The following is a 25122-nucleotide window of genomic DNA, read 5'->3' as shown; positions in this document are numbered from 1 at the left end:
TTCCACATCATAATATGTCTGTGACCGAGCTCACTTTTCACCCATTTCCGGCCGTAACTCGAATAATATTGAATTCGAGAGGAAAATCCCACTTTGTACTTTCAGAGCTGAGGTGAAGCATGTTTTTTATTTTGTTTTGTTTTGTTTTGTTTTGTTTTTGTTTTTTACCAGCTGGTCGATTGTAGGCAAGCCTCTTGTCATGCCTGACCTTCGGTGGTATAGAATGTAACTTGCCGATGTCCTCATTTTCGAGTATTCTTTCACGTCCTGACGCAGCCGACATAATTGGATAAGGTCAATGTTTTCACAGAAGATGAATTTTGGTTCGATAATGTATAAATCCAGAGATCAGCTCGTGACTTTATATGAAATCAGATGTCGCTCTCTACAGCCTTTTCTTGAAAATGTCACCGTCACTCTTCCCTATAGTGGATAGAATATCGATGAGAATAATTCAAGTGTGATTTTATCATAAGTGCTTTTATACTGTGACACAGAAATATTATATTCATAGGGAGAAAAAGATTGTCAGTTTCGTTTGGAAAAGTGTGAAAAGTGACAATTTGATTCTTTTTTCTCTTTCTTCGATACAAATGATGATCATACTGTAGGCCAGTAATCTTGACCATTAATTTTGCATCATCCTTCCTCGTTCTTTCACATGAAAGATTGGTCAATAATAAACCACCATTTACGAGCACATGCGGAGTATACTATGTTCACACATACCCATAGCTTCTATTACTGTGTCCCTATCTGCGTATGCTGTATAGCCTCCTCATCGATATCATTACTGTCTGAACAACAACAACAACAACAACAACAACAACAGCAAATAACACTCACACACAAAATCTCATCAAGATTTCCGTCTATGGAACAGGCCTCAGCAAGAAATCCTACGCTCAAACACTGCAGTCGTGAATCCCCAGTGCCCTTTACCTATGAGGGAGCTGGAAATCGTCAATCGGTCACCTTGGTCATTCTCACGCATTTACATCGTCACCCCTTTCTTAACATGACGAGGGCGTTCTGCTAGACAAGTACTGAGTTGATTAGATTTTAGATTGCATTTAATTGCAAATAAAGTACTTAGGCATGAAAGGAAATATGGGTTAATTCTTCATTTCAGTCGTTCTTTCTTCGAATTCCAATTTCTTCAGAGGAGAGAGAAAAAATGGAGGAAAATTATTGTGAGGTTTGCAAAAGAGAAGGAATTCTAACTTTTGCGGATGCAGAAGTTTTCCCTCAGCCAGGCTACATAGAACTCAAATACTTAATTGACGGAACCCAAAGGCCGGTGGTGATCGGCATTCATCTAAAGACCGCCTTACATTATACGACTTTCGGTCGCACGACGAAGCGACTTTGGATCTGAAATAAACAAGTGTATTTATCCTGAGGCTAATGTGATTTATTTCGGATCCAAAGTCGTAGGGTGTGCGGTGGCCTTAACGCTTCGCGCTCAGCGCGCACGTGGAATGCACGTAACGACGCCTTTATACATGCAGGTGACTAGATTCTTCAGTCTCTGCCGATTACGTCGCTTACCCATGATAGAAGATCTATGAATTTCTTTCAATTAACACCAGGAAGACTAAAGCATCCATTAACATTAACTGAAACAATTTTATGCGCACACATACCTTAGGGAATAGTCAATGCATTTTTTGCTATTCTCTCTCTCTCTCTCTCTCTCTCTCTCTCTCTGCTGGAGTCACTTTTCAGCGAGCATCATTTCAGTAACTGTTGATGAAATGAAATTGGAACCAAGGAGTCTGTTATACCTATAATGCCAATATTTTTCTGGTATGTTCTCAACAGGAATCAAGACCGGCAGGTGTGTGAATACAACCAACCCAGAAGACGCTCAGCCGACGACGGTGTGTGAGGTCCGGGCGTGGTGCCCCGTGGAAGTGGACATTCAACCGCTGTAAGTAGCCCCCTGTGTGCCCTGAAAATATTTCGCCAGTGCTACTGTGACAGACATTTTCGATTTGTCCATCCGTATAGCAGTTGATACCTTGTGTTCTGCTTGTTGAATACAAGAAGCAGGTCACAGGTTAGAGTGAAAGATTGGCATTCAACTCCATAGGCGCACCGACTGACTAAATACAAGTTGAGTACTGGCCGAATGAAAGGCAGTACTTAACATGACACTCATTCGTCTTTAAGCATCTAAAAATGTCTGAATTTGTTCTAAAACCCTCCAAATTTATCTGGAGGTTTCAGCAAAATAGTGTAAGACATAGCAAGCGCAGTCAAAATTAAAAACAACAACAATAACTGAAAAATGCCTTCATAAAAATGTGAACCTTTTCATTGAAGCAGCATCAACCGCGCCACCAACCGCATCAACCCTTGTTCATGTTGATGTTTCATCAGCTTCCTCATCTTTCGATAGAGATCTATGTCGCCTGCATGTAAACTAAAATCTTGCGTGACAGAATGAACACGGATAGAATATGGGTTCTCTGTCGTTACTACTTACGTCATATACACGACAAATAAACTCTGATTAATGCCAATCAATAATCTTCTAATACTTTCTGTAATAAAAACCCCTTTTTATCAATTTATGTGATAGCATTACTCATCTCGCCTTTGGTCATAACGCTGAACAAAATTACAAACTTCAGAGCAATGATTAAGACAACATAAGGGGATCATAACACTTATAACATTAGCTTCCTTTTTCAATTATTTTGTTTATTATACGGCAGCATGTGCAATAAATTAAAACATGAAGTTTTCTTCTTCATAGCCTTCGAAAAGTTGATGATATCGAAAATGAAGTACATGGCTGCTTTGATGCGAAGCTACAGGCGCTTGAGTTTGATGAATGCACCTTTGGTCGTTAGGGTATGTTGTTTATCTCATGGCAACCCCCAAGAGATGCTATATGATGAATGATTAGGGTGATGATGAAAAAACAACAAACCTTGGCCTAGGGACATAGGAAGCAACCGAGGACAGAGTGACATCTTCTAACATTAGGATGATAAACATCACGATGTGGCAGTCTCAATATTTCACCCAGCCAGACTTGTGCACATACCCGCGTTGGCCCCTTGTATACACTTTAAATCACACTGACGTATTGATGTCAAAACCACCACATTCGGAACTTACATCAATTAGCACTTGTCTTCACAATGCGTTATGAACAGGATTTTCAAACGTTTGTTAGCAAATTAATTCATGTGCCGCCTGTCAATGAAGGATTTCACGTTAGAATGATTTGGGAGATCTCTTATACAGTAAGATTTAAGAGCAGTATTGATATATACATGATTTTGGAGCATCGCGCATGTAAATGATATCAACATCGCAATTTCCTTTTGATCACAAAATCCAGACCCCAGCATCTGCCGAAATGCTATTTTCCATTTCGTTTTCGAGCTATTATAATAAAACTAAACGATATTTTCCACAAAATGAGCAAAGCGTAGTTAAACACAGTCATGCATCATGGACTAATTGATTGATTGCCACAGCCGAACACGAATTTAAATCAAGGAACTGCGTATTTCTGATTGCGCCAGCACTCTCAGCAATCGCTTTTCAACCCCTTGCTTCGTCAAATTGCGCTACAACGCATAAAAATGCCTCATACGCCGCATTTCAGCTTTCTTGTCCCGGATTAAGTATATGAAACACGTCGTCCAGTGACCTGGACGTTCAGTCTCCCCAGTTGGGGAAAAACGGTCACTCGTCAGGGCTGTGGAATCGACGGCACAATAACTGTCATGCCATAGAGTTCTACCAACCTTCAGCGAAATTCATTGGACTCATCTTTCAAGAGCATTCTGACCTTGTCTCATTTCATACCCACAAGCTAATATCATGGACATTTACGCGAATCATATGAAAAAAAAAAAAAGATGCAAGTATTGTCACTGTTTTTGACAATTGCGCTCACTTTCGGGGCAAATTTGGTGAATTCCAACAGAATGGCACTTACACTAATTGAGGCCAGAGGGAATGCGAAATAGTTTCACCACAAGAGCGAACTACATGTTTTGTGAAGTCGGAAACTGTTCTGCTGTGTCTTTCGGGACAATGGTCTTGATTAGAAGCACTTCTGTGTTCGTTATCTGCTTTCTCGCTCTATGTGTCTGCTGATGAAAGGTATATACACACTCATTTGAAAATACGAAGAATATTTCATTTCTTAGCAGTGCCGGAAAATTCAGATCAAAGAAAGCTTCTACCCACAAACGTTTCCTATTTATAGGCTCACACGCCAATGTTTGTAAAAATTTCACAAAAAGGCCTGCTATACATGTACATCTTCGCTTAATTCACCCATGGTCATATTTATACCCTGAGGCGTATGCAATGATAGCAAAAAGGATTGTATGTCATGTTGCCATTCCTCTTGCATAGCTTCAGACACTCCTATAATGTTTTGTTCTTTCATGCCCCAAACTTTTTTTTTTTTTTTTTTGGGGGGGGGGGGGTTTATTGATGAATGTACACAGTGCGGTCCGAAAAACGGGATAGAACGGTTTCACGAAACTGGGTCCATTTCCTGTTTTCTCCAACGTCGCGGATACAATTTCTTATTGCAGAATGGATCACTGTCTCAAAAGATCCGATAAAGAATTCTGCTTTTCTGAGTACTCCATACTATGGACTAAATTTGGATATTTAACAGTCAGTTACAGTAAGGGACAGGTCGACCTCCTCAGTGTATAGGGATGGCTCGCGGTGATTTGGAATAGAATGGACAAGATAATACCGGTACTAATGCGCATGGGATGAATGGAAATAGGCCAACATCGGAGCTTTCGGGATGTTGACGATATCGAGCAAGCACGAGGCAGGAAACCGGGTGGGGAGAGGAAGGGGGAGGGGAACGTGGCCAGTCGGTTTAATAATGAACGGTTTGTTTAGAGCGAAGGTTCGAAGTGAATCGTGTTCTACGGTAGAAAATTGTAATTAAGTTTATTGCCTGACCTTTCAGCCATCCCGGGAGGGATCCATTTTTCAACGTCAGCAGACATAATGCATTCTGCTCCAAGAAACACATTACATTTTTCCTTCTTCTTCTTTTTGCGTGTGTGAAAGAAATGTCAAATTTGTCTGGACAAAAAAAAAAGTGTTCTTCTTGTCACAGCAGTATGTCAAACGATCACATCCCATTTTAGTTGTTACACTTAACCGCCAAAGTTGCTGTCCTTTAGACAGTAATATGTCAGATAAGAGACACCTACGGTAAGACCCTGCGTTCTGATCACTTTCACCATTACTCGCATTTGAATGATAGCCACACTTTGGATATCCTTAAAGGGGATGTATCAGTCTTTAAACAGCTTGGTCTATGACAATCCTTGAATGTTTATTTTGCCACTCTATTATGAACTACAATTCTCGTATCCCGCCAGGGTATTGGAGGCAGCGCCGCACCTCCCTTCTTTTCCTGTTTTGAGCAAGGTGTTATCAGTGATAACTCCTGGGTTCGAGTGACCAATCTCCCGCCACCTTGCGTCTCACTCTCTTAATCCGTCACATGCTCTCAGGGTGTCAGTGAAGCAATAAATTCCTCGACTCGAGCAGAAATCGCCACTTTACGATCGAGGAGCCTTTTAGGGGCGACTTGACCAAATCGCAGCGTCGAGTTATCGCTTGGAGGAGACTGCATGTTTGTTGTGGCAAGGCCGACTTCCGCTAGGCGAATGCCGCCCCATGTTTCTCATCGTAATCTGCTTTCACTGCCCCTCGCATCTCCAATTAATCACTCAGATTCATTCACTAGGGCATTTCATTTCTTCAAATTTATTCGGTCCAATCAACACCTTTCGTTCAGCAGCGACTGCAGAATGGCCGGAAAATTCTCTTACATTTCCGGCCATATAGTGACTGGCTGGCAGATAGTGTACTAACAAAGAGCAAATTCATGTTCCTACTTAGGCGTCCAGCCTCTCGCGCAATTTTATTTGTGTTTCGGACTGGTTATGCCATCAAGTTCGCAACCTCTGCAAATTTGGGGGAAATGCATGGAAAGGCTTATAGCAGCATCCATAATCTCTTCCACAGTGAATTCACTCCGTGCCCGCCAATTCTTTTTCAATACTTCTTTGAGGGCCGTCTGCGAGCTGTCGTCACAAGGTTAACCCCCTAAAACAGAACCTGTCTTTTGATCGCCATACCCAAGGGCTGGCGATGCGCAATTATTTCAATAAGCCTCGTTTCATATTTTGGCGGCAGATAATGCAAAGTGTACTATTTGAAGGTCACCACATTGGTACGCTTACGTAGACAGCTGGAGAACAAAGTTATTCACTGTACGTTCCTTCTCCGTCTTTCTCTCCAACATCCATTTAACATATTCAAAGAAATTGTGATGGACATTAAAAACCGCATCCAACCTTAAGACAATAAACCTCTTCATAAGATTAAAAACGACGACAAGTAAAACATTTAACTGTCATCTTCAGTACGCTCCCTGCGCAAATATGTTTCTTGTCTGCAATATTATATTGATATCTGGACAAAGTGAACCAAATGATGAGATTAATTCCCAGTCAATCTCTTGTGCAGGGCGGGCAATATTTGGCCCGCGATGACGCTCAAGTTTCAAAGTGATCGCTGAATGGGCACGTGATTGGCTTTCCAGTGCACCCAGCTGCCTGCAACATTCAAGGACCAACCAACCAAGGAATCTGCCTGAGAAGATACGGGGGGGGGGGAGGGGGGGGGGACAAAAATCCAAACCAAAGCACCATCTGATCATTGGCAAAGACATTTCTGCCTGGCATTATTTTCAAACCTTTCATGACTTGAGATTCAATTTACTTCACGATGATTCATGAAAGAATTATGTCATTTTCCCATTTCCCTTATTTGGTTTGTTTGTTTGTTTGTTTTTTTCGCATCTCAGTGTATATTTAAGATACTTGGAAAGTATTTGCAATTCTCTAAAACAAAGTCTTTGTCTGCATAATTTCCGTTATTCCGCTATCAAAATAGATGACAATATTTTTTTTCGAATTTCGAATGGCACTAATCTGAAACATTTGAAATGTATTATCTATCAAAATTCGTGTTGTCGTGGATACTTATCTAATCATGCGATATATCAATTACAAATAAATTAGAAGATGTGTAAACTACATCCAAGTAAAATATTGTCGGCGCAGATTGATTCAACTTAAGAGTAGTAGTGATAGTTTTTCGCCACGGAAAAAATAAATAAATATCTTTTATTGTTAGAAGGTTACTCCGCCCTTGCCATATCTTTATCTATGCAGTCATATTCGTAATTCAACAAAGAGAAAAACATGGAAACTAAACTTGTCCACAAAAAACGAGAACGAAATAACGTTGTTTGCTGAACAAAGACTGTGTGAGTACATGGAGTTCCAACCTAAATAAGGTCTGCCTTCCTACGGACAGCAGATTTCACCATCACATTCCTCATTATAAGGCCACAACCTCCAACACTGTACCGATACCTATATAATGATACTCTCCCTTCCCGCCTCTGCTGATTCGTTTTTCCGTTGCCATGGCAAAGCAATAAGCCAACCCACTCTCCCTAAACTACATTCAGTCATTCCTGCCGAATATCGCAAACTAATCTGCTAGCCTCTTGTCCCGAGTTTGCCCTCCAGATTTTTTTGTTTTGTTTTGTTTTTGTTTTTTGGCGGGAGAGGCAGGCAAATTCTCTTCCCTGGCATTATGGGACAGACAGGAAGGATTGAGGAGGAGGAATAGCTTTCCCACCCTAAATTCGTGACAAATATAATCGTCATTTCGTCGAGAATAGTTTCATAATTTTGCATTGAGTTAGGGCGGGCATCCAATAAGCTCGACCTGTTTGAAATGAAACATCCTCAATGTCACTCCGATGCAATTTCAAACTCTGTCGTCATGAATGCGTCGCTTTCAAATGTCCTCCCTTTTTTTCTTCCTTGGTTTAGGAGGTTCACCCTCCCCCCCCCCTTATGAGTATATGAAGAGGACAGCAGGAAGAAATCGCTCGTGTATGTCTCTATTACGAGTTCGTTCAGCAATGCAAAAGTGTGTGTGTGTGTGTGTGTGCGTTTGTGTGTCCATCTGTCTGTATGTGTGTGCTGTGCAAACGATATGGTGGCATCGTGTTATGAAGTTACCCGTGCCGAAATGTCAAACTATACATATTCCTCTAGTTTTTTTTAAGTACGTGCTATGTTGTTAACATGGCAAAGCACAGTAAAACAAGTACGAGTGGTCCGAGGAGCGGTCATAGATTCCGAGGGAAGTTTTATGCTGCAAGCCCATTTTACTGTGCCTCAGTGTTTCGCTGACATGAGACAGTAGAATAAATCTCTTGCACTGCAAAGCGCCCCCAGTTGGATGGACCGTTCCGAGATTGTATAAATTCGTTCCCGACGGGCTAGTTTAAAATACCTTCGAGTCTTTTTGTCATATCGTCCTATTGGTTATCTTGTGTCACGTGGTATTAAAGTGTCCTCTTCGGACATCATTCTGTGCATTATAAATGGATTGCTTAATGCCACTCTGACCGCGCAACGTATTACTCACATGTGTTATACTTTCAAACCAGATAAAGCAAAGCTGTAAATGCTATACTAAGTTGTTCCATCATACTGTAAAGTTCATGTTCAAGCCGACTGTGTTGCTTCAAGAAAATGAGTATCACTTGCGCTCTATGCCCATTTCCACTTTAACAGGATTTTTGTATTTTTTCCTCAAGAAGAACATTGACTATAATATATCATATTTATTTCATTTTTGTTTTCTTATGTTGTGAGCTATCACCAGCAGCCACGTGGGTGAATGCTGAATCGGTTGTTTTTCCCGCACATGTGATTCTTCGCTATAGTAATGAGGTCATTTTACCGGACATCTTTTCAATTAGTTTCGTGTCTTCGGGCGCTTTCTCTGTCCAATATTGACACAACAGTCACTTTCGAAGCAGGCCTTTATCAAGACATCGCACAAATCGATATCTTTTCCTTTTGTTTCGTTACAAGCGGTCCACGAGAAAATGATATCCCTGTGATAGAGTTAGAGACGGCATTGTTACGTAACAACCAACAGCATTTGAAAGCAAACACTGGGAAATGAAAAGAGAAAACACGCGCTCATGACCATGACTATTTTCAAAACAAGCTGTTATAGGTCTCTGTCTCGCCCTTGAGGGGTGGGATATAAAATGTATTTGGCATCACCATCGTTGAGACTCGTCTTGCGCTGCAGTCTCCTTATATTTTTCATGGTCACAACAGTCTCAAAACATCATTGGTATACTGTAAATGATGCACTTAGCATTGATGAAACTGTTCTGACAGCGAAAAAAAAAAGTAAAGTCGTATACAGCGAGTCACTTAGGCGTTCATGTTTTATTTCGTCACCAACAAGACAAGAATACAAGAGGACTTTTTTGTTGTTGTTGTTGTTGTTTTTCTAAAGCAAAAACGTTATACAAAGCCAGAGACAGCAGACAGGAACTGTACGAATCTTTTTTTTTAAATATTAAAAGCTCTATATACAAGAATGCATAGAAAATGTAATAAATAAGCAAACAAAAATTAAACGGAATAAACACTGCTTTTACGCTCGATAACGTATAGTTATTCACTTGGGTACCATGCCACAGTGTGACACAACACGTTGATGTAACTCGTTGAAATAGAAAGGTTGACTGATTGAGATCACAGTGTCACAAAGCGTTCACATGCATAATCTGATCTTCAACTAGAAAACAACACCTTATAACTCACTCTCAAAATTTACATGATAGATACTAGTCCACAATCGTCACCAGCTCTCTGCACTCCATTGTGTCTTTAAAATTGTTGAAAAAAAAAGATAATCATATGAAGGAGAAATGTCAGGGACTAATGTGTCTACTAAAGGGAAGATGTTGATTACCATTGCATTTCTGAATCCGAGCCTTTTAGATGTGCGGTTAATGGAGAGTGTGATACGGATTATAGGTACATGTATTTCAAAGATGGTGCATGGGTTGACGTAAGTCAGCGATCGATTTAGCACCTCTCTCCTGGGGGTTGGTATCAAATTGCCATTCGACATGGCGAGTTATACCTTTGTTTACCAACATACATGTCTGCCATTTTTATTATGATGACGGAAAATAGATGACAAATAAAAGTATTTTAAAGTTACTAGTATACTGTATAAGCTGTCATTTTCGCGAGGGTCTAATTTTCGCGAATTTAACAACACGGAAAGTCGCCATGCTCTCGGCGAATAGTGCGTCGGTGTCAATTCGCGAAAACAATATCTCGCGAAAATTTCTGTGACCTCCTCATTCGCGAAAATATCTCCACGCGAAAATAACAGCTTATACAGTACACAGTCCCTCAAGAAAATAGTCATTGTATAGAACCTTTGCGTTGTTTTTGAAAATGTTTAGCGTTTGAATTATATCCATTAAAGAGTGGTTTCTCAAGATTTGCATCTCTGGATGTCATTTTTAATAGATGAATTCGTTAATTGTTTTGCGCACCAAAAAGGTGTAACGAGGCGATTGCCTGTTTTTAGAAGCAAGAATCACTGCATTACACCTGGACACACCTGCAGGGTGGAATTTTGACTCTTTTCGACTGACATACGGTCCACCTTAATATTATTTTCAGAATGAATCCAATTTCAAGAGATGCCTTCTGCTCCCTCCAATCTTACGTGAAGGCCGCATTTATCAAATTCTCCCGGGATCTTCGCACCAAAGTGCGGAGACGAAGGGTTTTTTGTTGTTGTTGTTGTTTTTGAAGAGATAGACGCCATCTTGGTTAAGGTGACTAGGTATATAAGATATTCTATAACAGGATGTGCGACTTAGATTTCTAACCAAACTGTTTTTATTTTACTCAGCGACCAACAAATATGAAAACTAAGGCTTTACTTGCTGTGCAGAACAGCTAAAACTTTTTTTTTCTTATTGCAAGGGGAGTTCTCGTTTCATTTTTATCCGTTTTTGATCGAAACTATAATTGCAAGTTTATGCATAATTATCTTCACTGCGTTCAACGTTACCTCTACGTATTGAGTAACATGCCGATTAGATCTTAAAGAGTAATCCATCAATGATTCGTAAAATAATTATATCTGTTCCCAATACTGTAATTACGTTTTGTGTCCGCGTTTGATCTGCACACGTGATTGTTGGCTCGTCTATCATGTCTGTTATAGATATACCATTCAGAAGTTGTTGTTGTTGTTGTTGTTGTTGTTGTTGTTGTTTTCCCAACAGAACAGCACAAGGCCCTCATATGCACACCATTTTCACTATCATCTTTTTTCTTTCTTACAGATCGAAAGAAGCAATCCTGGCTGAGGCGGAGAACTTTACAGTGCTCATCAAGAATTCAATTACATTTCCAAAATTCAGATTTGAAAAGTGAGTATAGTAGTTACAAAGAAAAGTAGATATCGCAATATATCATTCTATCATTCCTGTTTCTCTTGCACATGATTGTATGTACATGGAATATTCTAAAGGTCAAACTTAATATCATTTTTAACATAATCTAAAGTGACTTCCGTGTGTCTAGAAACCAGCGTTATAATCTGAGGATTGCTACTCACCACAAAATCCCTTAGCTTGACCGGAAGTTCTCTGGCCACAACAGCAATCACATAAAATTACAACGTCACCTCGTCGTATTTGAAAATATTTTGTGGCAGTGGCCAGTGCCACCATAGTTGGTAACATGTGAAGCTTCTTATTCCATGCCTCTCTCGTTGCTTGTTTTCTGACCAATTCTGATGGACCCTCGATCGCCTGTATGTTTGATCGAATAATGTTCTCTCTATAAAAGTGTTTGATAATTTATGATAATAATTTTTCTCTATAAAAGTTCGATACTTCCACAGCACCCGCGGAAAAGCTATGATTTTCTCGAGAAAAGGGTAACAGCATGATAACACCCGAGAGGCTATGCATGTAAAATAAATCCATTATAATCATTATGCTGTTATAAACAAACAGTCTGATATGTTCTCCTGTATTCCTCACTTTAGGAGAAATATACTGGACACGACAGACAAGATGTACCTCCGATCGTGTCGGTATAATCGCAAGACCGACCCTCTATGTCCAATCTTCAGGTTAGGGACAATATTGGAGGAAGCTGGGCAGACGTTTTCACAGATGGCGATTAAAGTGAGTTACGTGCAACCATCTCATCATGGTCTGTCTGTCTGTCTATCTGTTTGTTTGTTTAATTGTTTAATAGGTGACTATATATGTTGAAATGAAACCGTAAATGTCTGATCTACGCCGTGTAGTAATGTTTCCAATAGAATTTTGTATCTAACCTTGAACCTGATAAATTATTTTCATAAATACAGGCGACATGCACTACAAACACACACACAGACACACCCACACACACACACACACCAGTTTCGAAAGGCAACTATTTTCCGCGTGGCCATTATTGATAAACGCAGAATGAACCGTAAGTGAATCTTGGCCTCTAATCTGCTGACACAAAATATGGCGCCAACTTGAAGACGCCTGAGCGAAATCTCATGAGAGATATTGTCACGTGATCGCCAGGAACAATATGGAAGCGGAAGAATGAAAAGCTCCTAATGTAAATCGCCGAAGCTGTCACGGATCACATGGATTGGCATTGTTTATCAAAACCATTGCTCGGCTGAGCTATTCGCTAATTTGTGTCACGAAATGCTGTGTTTCCTATATGTTAACAAGGTTGTTTGCTGTTCTTGTTCTTGAATCCGTGGCCAAAGTATTTCAACCACATCCTGTGTCTTCTCATTTGTTGAAAGAAGAAAGCGCAATCTGTTCCTTGACAAATTTCCTGCAAGATTATAATTTCCTGAAATAATCTTTTGACCAACATCGTCATATTTATAGAAAATTGATGATAAAAAACATGATTTGAACGATATTTGTCATTGGCTGACTTTACACAACGTGACATAACCGTGCAATCTGGCTCATGATGTACTGAGCGCGGAAATAATCTTTTTCTTCTGTACTGTGTTTTAAGATCATACACACGCACACACACACACACACACACATATTTATAATATTTATATGGAACCTAATAATATTAACCGCTGTAGACAAGAGTCTATGGGTTTTTCTCTCGGGGAGAATTTCTTTTAATGGCCGTAGACGGCAGGTGGCCGCTATAAACAAAGGCAAGTTTGACTGTATTATTATATCTATTTGTATATTATGGAACATATAAAAGGTAACATTACTTCTTTTTCAGCAGTTCTCCAGTGCATATTGTATGTATGGATATATACATGATATATAGATATCAGTATATGTACATATGTGTGTGGGTGTGTATGTGTATGTGTGTGTGTGTGTGTGAATGTGTATGTGTGTGTTTAATCATTATTCTATTCTAGGGTTGGGTATACTACAAGGGCCATCCTCATGTACTTTTCTCTGTTTAGAAGTTTATTCATTTATCAATGAATTATGTCGTAATAATTATATGTTTGATATGTATTGTAACTACTAGTATACTTTATTATTTATGTTTGAATGTACATATATAAATATCTGTTATTATTTTGTTGTCATTCTTACGAAGACTGAAATGAATGAAACCAGACAAAGCGAGAATCAGTCATAAACTAGATCTCTCGTACAACTTTAATCGTCGCCACATGCACTTCTGTTAAATCACAAATTCGGCTTCTTGTACTATGTTCCTATAGTGCTTTCATATCTACTGCTGATTTTAATGATGTCTTGCGTTCCCTGTTACCTTCATCTCTCCTTCGATCTCTCCTCGACATCCCGTCACCTCCCCTCAGAATATCGCCTGTCAGATTCTTCCCTCGCTCCCTGCCTGGAGCCCCGATTTGCAATAAGGGGTATCCCTCCTCATCCCATAATCCCCTCCTTCCCCCCCCCCCCCCCGCTCCTCCCCCTCTTCCTCCTGCGGGCGGGAAATGTGGTCCATGCAACCTTCTTTACCACTTTTTTCACACTTGATCTCTTTTTTCTTCGCTCATCTTCAGGGCGGGGTAATAACGATCGACATTCAATGGAACTGTAACCTGGACCTCAGCTACAGTCTCTGTTTACCCAATTACCGCTTTGTACGAGCCGACGAACAAAACGCCAAGATCGCTGGCGGCTTTAATTTCAGGTAATATGATATTTACATGTTCCTCTTTTTGTAGGAGGTTGGAAGGAGTGTGAGCGACAGAGAGAAAGTGAGGAGATGAGGGCTTTTAGATGAAAACTGTTGCCATTATCTTTGCTAGCCTTTGTAAGATATTGTGTCCGCCAGTTCTCGAGTTGCTAAGACGACTTCGCCACAGGCATTGCCGTGTGAAATATCAGGTGATTCAAATTCTAAAGTCATGTGAGCAATAGCTCATAATTATGTGATTAAGATCAGTAACAGTCTGTATATTATGCATTCTAGAGTCAACCAGAATCATATTAGTTGTCTTCACGCTTTTTTTTTTTCATCACATGGCAATGGATGTAAGAGAAGATACTGAGATAAAATGTGTAATTCAGTCGATCCCATACGGACGTTGCGTTGTGTGCTGTGAGTCAGTGCATCTGTGGAGTGGTACCGGTATATTGTGATCATATTGTTATCTCTGACTAATGTCTGGTGTGGGAAGCCTAACCACAATTTTGTTTTCACGTTAATTGAGTGAAAAACTAAACCAAAGAAAAAAAAATGTATGTTCCATCTTTCCCCCTATTTTGTCTATTTCCTGGTCTTTGTCCAAGTACGCTTTCAGCCTTGTGTTCTTTCATTTGATTTTTTTCTTTGTCCAAGCACTTTGCGACATTTCATATCTTAAACCCAGGAGAAAGGCTAAACACTAGCAATATTCCAAGCTTGTGAATGAAATGTTTATATTCTAACAACTAGTATGAAATACGACATGGCATGCTTACACAATAAAGATATTAACATCGATAACACAAGTTACTCTTCGTCAATATCAGTTTGAATATATAATGAAGTCTTAAGAAACCATTTTTTTTTAATTCTAAGCTTTATCAAGCTCTTAAGTTTCATAAGTGGTTATCAATCTGATTTATTCTAAAAGTGCCTTCTAGTAATGTCTGTTTCAATAAACCGACTGATAGGGATATTTAAGTATCATTATGACTTTATTTTAAGTTTGATAGGCAATACGGTGGAAATTTCAATGCTCTTGTTTCGTTAGTATCAGCACTTCATTATCATCCTAACTTTACTGCAGGCGTTTTCACTATCACTTATAATGTCCTAACAAGCCTTTTCATCTCGTAAACTTTGGTTGAAAGAGTAAGAAAGAAACGAAAAGTACATGAACCTTTCTTATCGCGTTGTGATAATTTATATCTTTTTTTTATTGTTATCTTAAATTAAAGTGAACATTTCATGTATGATCTTGTCTCTCATTTTACTTTACATTTTATTCAAAGTTTACTGAAACTGATGTTTCGGTAGGACTCAGTGCCCAAAGAAATTTATTTTATTATAATAATAGTGTACAAAAAAGTATCTACTTTGAGCTACAAACTCAAACTCAGCTCGGCAGGAAATATGAAATTCAAACGTAAATGTTGTTGCTATGAATAATGAGAGCTAGATACACTACTCTGCCGCAGCCTTGCAGCTATAAGAATTTATTCTTCTGTCACCTCTGTATTATGAACGGTAGTATTGATAGTCGTGATACATATGCTATAATATGTGCGCTTCTAACTGATGAGGCAATATATAACAATGTTTGACGGTACTGTGTGCAGAGCTGTAGCCTCTTTTGGCTCACCGTGTATTTGGATGCATTTCAGGGATGAAAAAAAAATACATTGTTTTTTATTCATATCCTACGCTTGATGCACTGAAAATCTATCCACGCCTTAATGAATCTTATTGAAAAGCAGCCGAATAGGACTTAAAATATACAAATGGGTACATAATTTGGAATCGAAATATGAATGTAGAGCTTTTTTTTTTCTTTCCCCCACCCATTTATGTCATTTTCGGTGATAGTTTTACGCGCCCATTTCCCAAACCAATCCGCAATAATATTATCCAAACACTGTTAAATATTGCCTTGTAAAATCATTCCCCAAACAGTGATGCGTTCCAAGGTCCGTTTGGATACATCTTTGACGGCGGGAAACAAGCCAGGTAGTGCCCCTATGTCAATTGCAAATTCACCTTTTTTATAGATGGACGAACCCCCTTTCGCCCTTCCACTACCCTCATTTCACTCTTAAATCTCAGCATATTAAGCAAACTATGATACTACATACCAGTATCGAATTTTCAAATTGTTTGTCAAGGATACCCAAAAAAAAAATAATAATAATGGAGTCATGGGATAAAAGGGCGCCCCCGTTTAGCTTGTGTTTCATTTGGAATATGCATGATTTATTCCTTTTTCTGTCCCTGTCACTCTCTCGCTCTCTTTATTTTCTTTTTTTTTGTCTTTTTTTATGCGCGAGACATCTTATTACATTGCTTACAGATTTTCTTTCTCACGAAATCTAACAAAAACTTTTCCTTACAAGCGAGAGTACACAGTGAATTTCTTTTTATCAGATAACTCCACGCACTATCATAAGAGGTCTAATGTATCATCGATCGCGCTTTTTGGTTTGTTAAACATGCAGGAGCGGTCATTATAATTCAGCACCTATGATTGGAAATAATATATCCTATTAAACAAAAAAGGTTTCACGAGATGTTTCGCTAGTGTTTTTTTTTTTCATTTGTTTTTTGAGAGGTTGTGAACCTGCCATGATTGTAATGAATTGCGCCAGTATACTCTTGAACTGGGCAGAAACAGGTTAAATCCTAACCCATGACATGCGCACGTTTGCCTTGCACAATAGACAATCACATTTTTTTCTTTCTTCCGTGTTATTCTATCATGTAAAATGTTTGTGTTCAACTTAGTGGAAGAATGTGTATTCACCGGAATGCTGTTTCTTTTAGAACACTCTCCTTTTCTTGTTCTTCCATGTTGAATGTAATCTAATCACTATTTTTGTTTCATCTAGAATGTTTTCCAGGTTCCTTTCTCTACTCGTGTGGACACGTGTATTCGTGACGATGATAGCACACATAATAATACTTATCAATAATGTTATCACATAGAATATTGTGGCTGTAGTGACGTAATGCACACGTATTGGCTTGCTCACCGTGGTGTTGTATTTTGGAAAAAAAAATAGTAATCATGCGAAAGAAATTGTCTCTGCTTAATTTTTTGTTTTGAACACAAATCACCTGATTGGCTTTTGATTGATCTAATGGCGATATTTCCGAAAAGAATCAAGCAATGCTAAGCATGACTGCATGTCCAGCATTTTGTTCAATGTCGGCAAATGGACGCAAGACGTGGAATGCGTTTGCTTACCAGAAAAGAAGAAAAATCACTTTGAATTGCACATTAACATCACCATGGCTAATGCTTGCAAAAGCTGACTATAAGCTCGATACGTGTGGACCGAGTTACGTCACTAATAGCCAATGAATCAGGTTTCACTTTTCCCAGATTTGGGAAATTCTACAGACTCAACGGCACGGAGTACCGAGACCTGACTAAAGCCTACGGGATCCTCTTTCAAGTCAAGATTACCGGAGTGGCGGGAAAATTCGACATCGTGCCGCTCATGCTCAACTTCGCATCCGGAGTAGCACTTCTATCCTTGGTAAGTGACAAATTGAAATCTGTGACATTGTATACCAAATGTCCCCTTATTATTTTGCTCTAGTGTTTACTCACAATCGAGTAAGTAATATGCCTTGATATTCCTGGTGTTTGTGTCGTAACGAACAGTGAGGCCTATACTCGTTATTGTTCAAGAGTACTGCATCTGCTGGGGAGCTGCGTATTGCCACTACGCGTCGAAATCCTTGCTTCTGGTTCGTTGATTATCATGTTCTCCAGAAAGATGTAGGCCCTACCGTTAAATACTTTGACACGCACATGCACAACAACATTACATACTCAAAAGCAAAACTCGCGTGGCGATATCCTTTACTAGGTCATGGCATTCGCGAGAGTGAGTTCGTGTATTTTACTAGTAGGACATTTAAAGGTGTCCTTGTGTAAAACCGTGCGAACACGTTCTCATGTGTGTGCATTTTTTGTGTGTAGGTGTGAGTGTTAACGTGTGCAACTTGGTTGTCTGCGCATGGCTTGGTCTCATTGTGTACGTATGGTGTCTGATGTTTTTTATCCAGTGTTTTTAAGCTGTGCGCTCGCGTTTTCACACACACACACACAAAAATAATGTCTTTCACTATAGGCCCTACTTGCAGGAATGCCTGCGAAACAGGAAAGGAATATTTTGAGGCAAATGACCACTGACGTGGCTCTCAGAGTTCAAAGTTAAATGTGAACGTTAACTTATTCACTTATTTCAAGGTAGTTCCATCTTGGAAACCTTATCTAATGGTCATGATTAATACACCTGAAGGCAGATGAATAAGGTACGATTCGATATACGGAGACAGAAAGTTTTTATCATCGTGTCGAATGATGTCTTTATTTTTCCCCTCCAAAATCAAGCACTCTAACGTAGAAATTGGAAACTTTTCAACACACACTGTGAAAGGAATTATTCAAAAAATCAACACATTTCGAGAAATCGAGATCGAGATCGAGAGAGGGAATACACTTATTCTTTAGTGTTGGCAGAAAACGCGATTAGCTCCATTGCTGTAAATTCAGAGCGCAAATTGAAAGTTCCAAAATTGGCATGATTTATAGAACCTTCTTCCATTTTGACAATAGAATCTCCCGGGCCCTGTTTTTGGTATAAAGCTATTCATAGAGTTACGCACGAATTTACAAACGACTTAAATATGGCAAACGAAGTGGGTTTCCTAATCATTGTTAATTTCAATAGCTAAAGTTGAATTTTGCAGATGATAATGATTATTCTTACATTTTAACACACGTTTTTAGTTCAAAATGTATTTATTTGCCCCAATGTAGATGAAATATTGACATACAGTCATATTTTGTTAAGGGGAAAAATAAGCAGTCGTTCGCAAAGTCATGCGTAACTTTAAGAACATTAAACAGGGCCCAGGTGTGTTAAAGGTACTATTAGCAGCCCCGTTTACCAGCACGCCAGTACGGGAGGACTATGGAAGAGATGATAGAGTAGCGGTACATTAGAAACAATGACCATTCCGTCATTGTCAGTACTTCTAACTTTACCTTGCCAAAGGATGACATTAAAGGTTTTGTGCAGGGGCGACCCCCTCCCTGGATGAAATACATCCAGCTGATGACAGCAAGTGGCCTGAAGACCACTTCCACCTGTCTTGGTCATTCCCGATGACAGGCTGGTCCGCAGACTGACGCACCCGTTTCCGATTAGATTTGTCATCTTAGAGGATATTTAGTGTGCTCTTAGAGGGGCTAGCGTGAGAGGGTAGGCTCCTCCAAGGCGCTTTAAGTGGTTATTATAAACTGCCGTTAAAATGCCCCTCGAAGGCATATCAATATTAACCTGGCTTTATCAGGCGCCACCGGGCATCCCTGTGTTTGTTATTAGCCGGTAGTTTAGTTATTTATTGGCAGGGTGTGTTTGGTTGGAAAATAAAATTCATGTAATTAATCTCCTCTTGACATGAGCAAATAAGAAAGTGAATGAAACATGAGCAGAAAATTTTCATGCCTTGCTGAAGGATTTATAGTATATTTCTCATTTTAATACATATGAAGGGATATTTTGTAATATGTGACGTAGCAACCAAAGAATGTAGACATTTTTTCTGCTTTTATCTATATTTCCATCCACAGGGTGGAAATTAATTTCAGTAAAAGACTGATTTTGAAATGTATCCACGCATACAAATACAATGGAGTACAATGTACAATAAAATTAATGCAAATAATATAAACACCTGTTAACAGCAAAACAACGCAAAATACATGAGGCTAAAAATAATATACACATGTGGATTGACTGCATAAGCATAGAATGTATCATAAAATGCCTGAAAATATGAAGCAGTGTATACAGATAATGTGTCAGATTGGGATTTAACGGACATCGCTTTCTATACATTCTCGCTGTTGTAGGCAATTATCATTCTATTATACATTTATAGTTTATCTTGAAAAAGTAGGATCAGTGGCGACAAGGATGGACTACACACTTTGATATATCTGGTTAACGTAAGGGATCCTGTATCGATAGGGCATAGTTATAAGATGATAAAAAAAAAAATGATATTTGACAGAAAGTTATAACGGAATATCAAATTGGATTCCAAACAAGAGGATTTTGTGGAGAAGTGCGAGTTTTATCTGCGGAAGGACTTACTCCTGAAGACAGACCTTGCGTGGAACAGCCAGTGCGCCCTCCGGAAAATCATAGCGTTGCCGAATTAAATCCGGGTATAGCACACAATTATTGTCATATATTATAAGCAGCCGAATTTTTACCAGTCGTTTTAAACACGACTCCGGCGGCCTTGTCTTCTCAATGTTTCCCCCCAATTTCATGCGGATTGCAAGGCACGTCTCTTTCCCATGTGGCGGTCTGTTTATCTAGCCTGATGGCGGGAGAGAGCACAAGCAGTCTGGAACTTGTTGATAAAATTTAGATTTTACTGCATCTTCAGGAGTATACCCTCCATTCGCAATGCGCCGGTGGTGCCTCACAAATGCAAGGGAGCCTTTTAACATCCTAACTTGACAACTTGTCAGTCAAGGGATTCACATAATTCGAGTCATAGTTGTAACGTTACTGTTTTTTCTTGAAGCTGCGAAGGACGCCTATAAGCAATGAAAAGGGAGCGTTCGAAAATTCAAAAACATGTTTTCATTTCTCACGGGGTAAAAAACGGAAATTTGGTGTTAAATTCGATTACTTTATTATGATTCAATCTAAATCCGCTGAACCCCCCGCCCCTCCGTAAAAACTGTGATGACATATGAAAGATGGGTCTACTGTAAAATAACAGCACAATGACGTCATATACGTTCACTAACACGGGGAGGAGCAATTGACTTGAAATTTCCCCAAACGTCCCCTTTGGAAAGCCGTAGATTGATGCAGAATTCAATATTTCTCCCGAAATTATTCACATAATCTTATACATTGTTGCGCTGCTGCATGGCACCATAATGATTTGTGGTATACGAAACACCCACTGAGAGCCCGCAAGAAAGGTTGATTGAAGATAGGAAGTGGATTGGATGTGGGACGCTATCACTCAAAATGAGTATTTCGCCTGAGTGATATTCTAGATTCAAATCATTCCCATGGTGCTCGAGTATTGAAGTCTCTAAGAAAGAAGGGGGAGGGGTAGGGCAGTGTTTATTCACAGAGAGACGGAGAGAAAGTCAAAGAATCATTATAATACTACGTTTGGTTTGTGGGTTAATTTCTGCACCTAAGATTCGGTCCAACATAAGGTGACAATTTTCTCGTTGCAGCTTCCAAGGCCAGACATATTGCACTTAAGTCTTAAACTTCCTACAAATGAAATCTTCCATTTGACTGACATAGAGGCTTGTGTGCAATCGCGTTAGTGTTTTGATAGAAGGCAATATTCCCCAGTTGTTGTTTGTTTGTTTGCTTTTGCAGAAGGAGAAAGTTCAAAGCTTAAAAGTGCTTTATACCCACTGAATACTGAATGATATACGCACAATTTGAAGACCACTTAAAAAAAAGAAAACGCAAGTTTTTACGACAATGTATACTTGCAAATCCTAAAACGATTTTAGCTCACAAGACAATAACACACGGTTGTGTAGATATATTATGAAAAAAATTACCTGATTTTATAAGAACAAACACGACACCATCTTTTAATCAAATGAAAAAAAGAAAATTATAGGAATGCTTCTGAATCAATGTCTATAGCTTAATTGAATTAACTCAATTCTATTTCATTTATCGATCTTACAATAGTGACGCTGAATACTTTTTCAATTATTGTTTTCATAATGTTACTTATTCATTTTGTACTTAATAACCTTAATAGCCTCTAGAGTACCAATATAGGACAATGTGGCATGTATTCCTCACTCTTTCTTTCGCTTGCAACCTTTCTCTGAATATATCATGATATAATACTCATCTGCATTTACAAATACATGTAGGACTTCAGAATATACCTTCTTTATCTATAATAAGATTTTGCATGGTCACATTATGAAGCTCTTCTTATACTGACATGCAATCTTCCTTGTCAGCTTATTGATGTACATACGTGGACGATTGTGGTAAATGTGCTTTCTCTTCTGCATTTTTCGATCAATATCCTATTTCCACTTCAGTTTCAGAATGAATCTCTACGTCATGTGATTATGTTTATTTATCACAGAAATTATGTAGATGTTTTCCATCTTATGGTATTTTGTTAGATGAGGAGAACTGTTGCAAAATAAATCAAAGTAAAAAAAAAAACAACCCTGGATTTTTCGACATATCTTTCTTGCGAATCCTGGAAGCGCACACTTCGCTAATAGTGTAAAGGATTAAGTGCGGACTTTCAGAGTTTTACGGACAGTGAATGGTGGGCGAATAGCCAAGCAAAGGGTGACCAAGAATGATTTGCTGAGGGTAGGCTCTTTCGTGTTTGCACTGTTCAACCCCAAGAAGCCCTGCCACCGCAGTAATTGGGCGATGTTCTTTATTTCGAAGGTCCATTAATCCGAAAGTTCGCTATTTCGAAAGTTCGTTATTCCAAAATACACAAAATTTCCTTACCTAGATGATCGTTAGTTCGAAAATGAAATACGGTTCGTTAATTCGAACATCATATCGATTTTGTGGCGTTATTCCGAAGGTTCGTTAATATGAAAATGAATAGTTTCGTTAATCCCCAAATGAAATCAGGTTCGATTCTCCAAAAATTAAAAGAAGGTGCGTACTAACTAATCTTCGTAATAACGAACTTTTTTCCCATTTTCGGATTAACGAACTTTCGTAATAACGAGCCTTATTTCATTTTCGGATCAGCGAACCTTTGGAATAACGATCTGTCACCTTATATAATTATTACCTCTTTGTCGACTAGCCACTTTTACACATGTCTGCATGTGATGTCGAGGGGCGCCGACAATATGTCAGCCAGTATTAGGGCTTTTCCTTCCGACACGAAGGAGAAATATGTAGACGAGAATGGAAGAGAATGGTGGCCGTGTCACGGAGAGTTCGATACTGATCACGTGATGTGGGAGGGTGCAAGATCTGTCAGTAGCGCCCATTTGAGCATTCCTCCGCAAAGTGGGGTCGATTAGCATCACGAGCTGTATACGGTCAGGGGGATAAGAAAGGGATTTCATCCGTTTCTAGATCAGCTCCTTAAAGCTGTTGTTTAACACGGATCACTCATGTCACTGATTAGATGGTAAGCATAGTTTATTTGTTTCTTTGAAGTGCTGGTCACGTGACTTGCATTACGGGAGATCTGAAACCCCTTTGTGTGTGGCCCGCGATGTTCGGGTTCGGAGTGGGCGTCCAGATCGTGTCATTCTCTAGGGCAGCGCCTGAGCATACCAGGATGGAGTCAGGCTGTCCAAGCCTTTTGATGTTTCCTCAAGTATGTATAATCAAAAATTCGCTAAAAATGACACAAGGCAGTAAACAAACTATACAGTACTGCAGTTTCTTCTTTCGACACAAGGGGCGAGAGACCTAAAAATGCTTGACCAGCCCAATGAGTGATGGCGCCCTGTAATTACATTTACCAAGCCTCTCGTGTCTGCTACTCCCGTTTGTCAGCTCGACACCCGTAGGTCGTGGATTAATTATGACTTGCTACGAGAGAGGATTAATATCTTCATTTTAAAGGAGAAAACGGCTCGAATGTCGGAGTCTAATCAAATACCAGCGTACAGACTCATCGCTCAGGGTAATTTAGTCATCACGTAAGGAATCAAAGGTTATGAAGGGATGAGGGTACCTGGGGTATTTAGATGCCGAAAATGCGCGCTGGACAATGCAAGATTAATCGACTATAGCATGAAGAATACTTCAGAAGAAAAAAACTGTAGCCAGCCGTATTGCTTAGTAAATCATTGAAATCAGATCTGGGTAATAAGGCAAAACGTAGAGCGGTCATTTTCTGTACTGAGCATGAAAAGAGCGTTGCACGTGTGAATAGCTCGCAGGAAGTTTTTTCTTTGTCAGCGAGATTGCAAAAGTCAATATTTGATCAAAGAGGAATTTCTTGTACATGCTTTAAAAATAATTTCTTATATTCTATGTGTGGAAAACTGTAATGGTGCGAACTACATTATACTCGTATTGTCATGACAAATGAAAACTATATTGATTGATTGGCTATAGATGACAAAGATTGTGAAATATACACTATGAGGTGTTTTGTAAATCTTAAAAAACAGTATTTTTGCAATTTATAAAGATTAGGTTTCGAAAGCTATTTTCTTAATTGAAGGGGTCTTATGAAATCGTTACAATTTTGGCAACATAATCAAAAAAGCTTCCGTTGAGACATAAACGGGAAAATGAGAAACTGTGAATAGAGAGCAGGAACGTTTGCTCATAGAAAATGAAACAAAAGTAACCTCAGACGACTAAGATGATAATGTTACTTGTGATTATGCACATATGGGAAAAATCGACGAAAAAAAAAAAGAAACACGTTGAGGTGAAAAGAAAAAGAGCTGATTCAGCATTCTCACAAGGGGCATATTATATATCTTATAGATGGCAAGAAGGGACGAGTATAGTTATAATAAAACTTTTCTTTCGAAGGGAAAACAGTGGTATGGGGACAACAAGCAACTAGTGTCAAGTTATCGCCACGTCTCATCACTTTTTTTTTTCTTTTAGTGATGGAGAATACATTACCTTCTTTGTGACACACATTGGAACCTTGACAGCAAAGTCCCGCTGAGATCAAGATGCCTCCCCGTAGCCTAGAAATGCAATAATCTCGGTGAAATATTTTGCATATACGACGGGCGTCGCAAACAATCAAATTTAAAAAAAAAAAGTCGCGACCGCTATATCGGGCGCAATTTGCAGCGCGCGAAATTGCGGGATTCATTCTGAATTTCACTTCAAATACAATTCTCGTGCAGGCCAACACATTCCTCTGAATTATCATACAGATGGAGTCGTGATCGTTTTAGTATCTTCTGTCTGGCTCTGCGATGGAACACTTATCGAGCTCC

General features: G+C 39.2%; 1 protein-coding gene across 3 annotated transcripts in view; it reads left to right on the top strand.

Moving 5' to 3' along the window:
• LOC140227589 (P2X purinoceptor 4-like) overlaps window positions 1–25122 on the top strand; it is a 164952-nt gene that overhangs the window by 113079 nt on the left and 26751 nt on the right. Inside the window, exons 3-8 of one of the 3 annotated variants that reach the window (XM_072308008.1) lie at window positions 1825–1933; window positions 11288–11374; window positions 11998–12139; window positions 13993–14123; window positions 16074–16127; window positions 17518–17656. In XM_072308008.1, the coding sequence (XP_072164109.1) occupies window positions 1825–1933; window positions 11288–11374; window positions 11998–12139; window positions 13993–14123; window positions 16074–16127; window positions 17518–17656 (662 nt within the window). Of the gene's footprint in view, window positions 1–1824; window positions 1934–11287; window positions 11375–11997; window positions 12140–13992; window positions 14124–16073; window positions 16128–17499; window positions 17657–25122 lie in introns of all 3 variants that reach the window. The other 2 variants (XM_072308006.1, XM_072308005.1) reach the window with 2 other exon arrangements.

Source organism: Diadema setosum, chromosome 4 (assembly GCF_964275005.1).
Source record: "Diadema setosum chromosome 4, eeDiaSeto1, whole genome shotgun sequence".
Classification (NCBI taxonomy): Eukaryota; Metazoa; Echinodermata; class Echinoidea; order Diadematoida; family Diadematidae; genus Diadema; species Diadema setosum.
The sequence above is the reverse complement of the archived record's forward strand: the minus strand, read 5'-3'. Positions and strand labels throughout refer to the sequence as shown.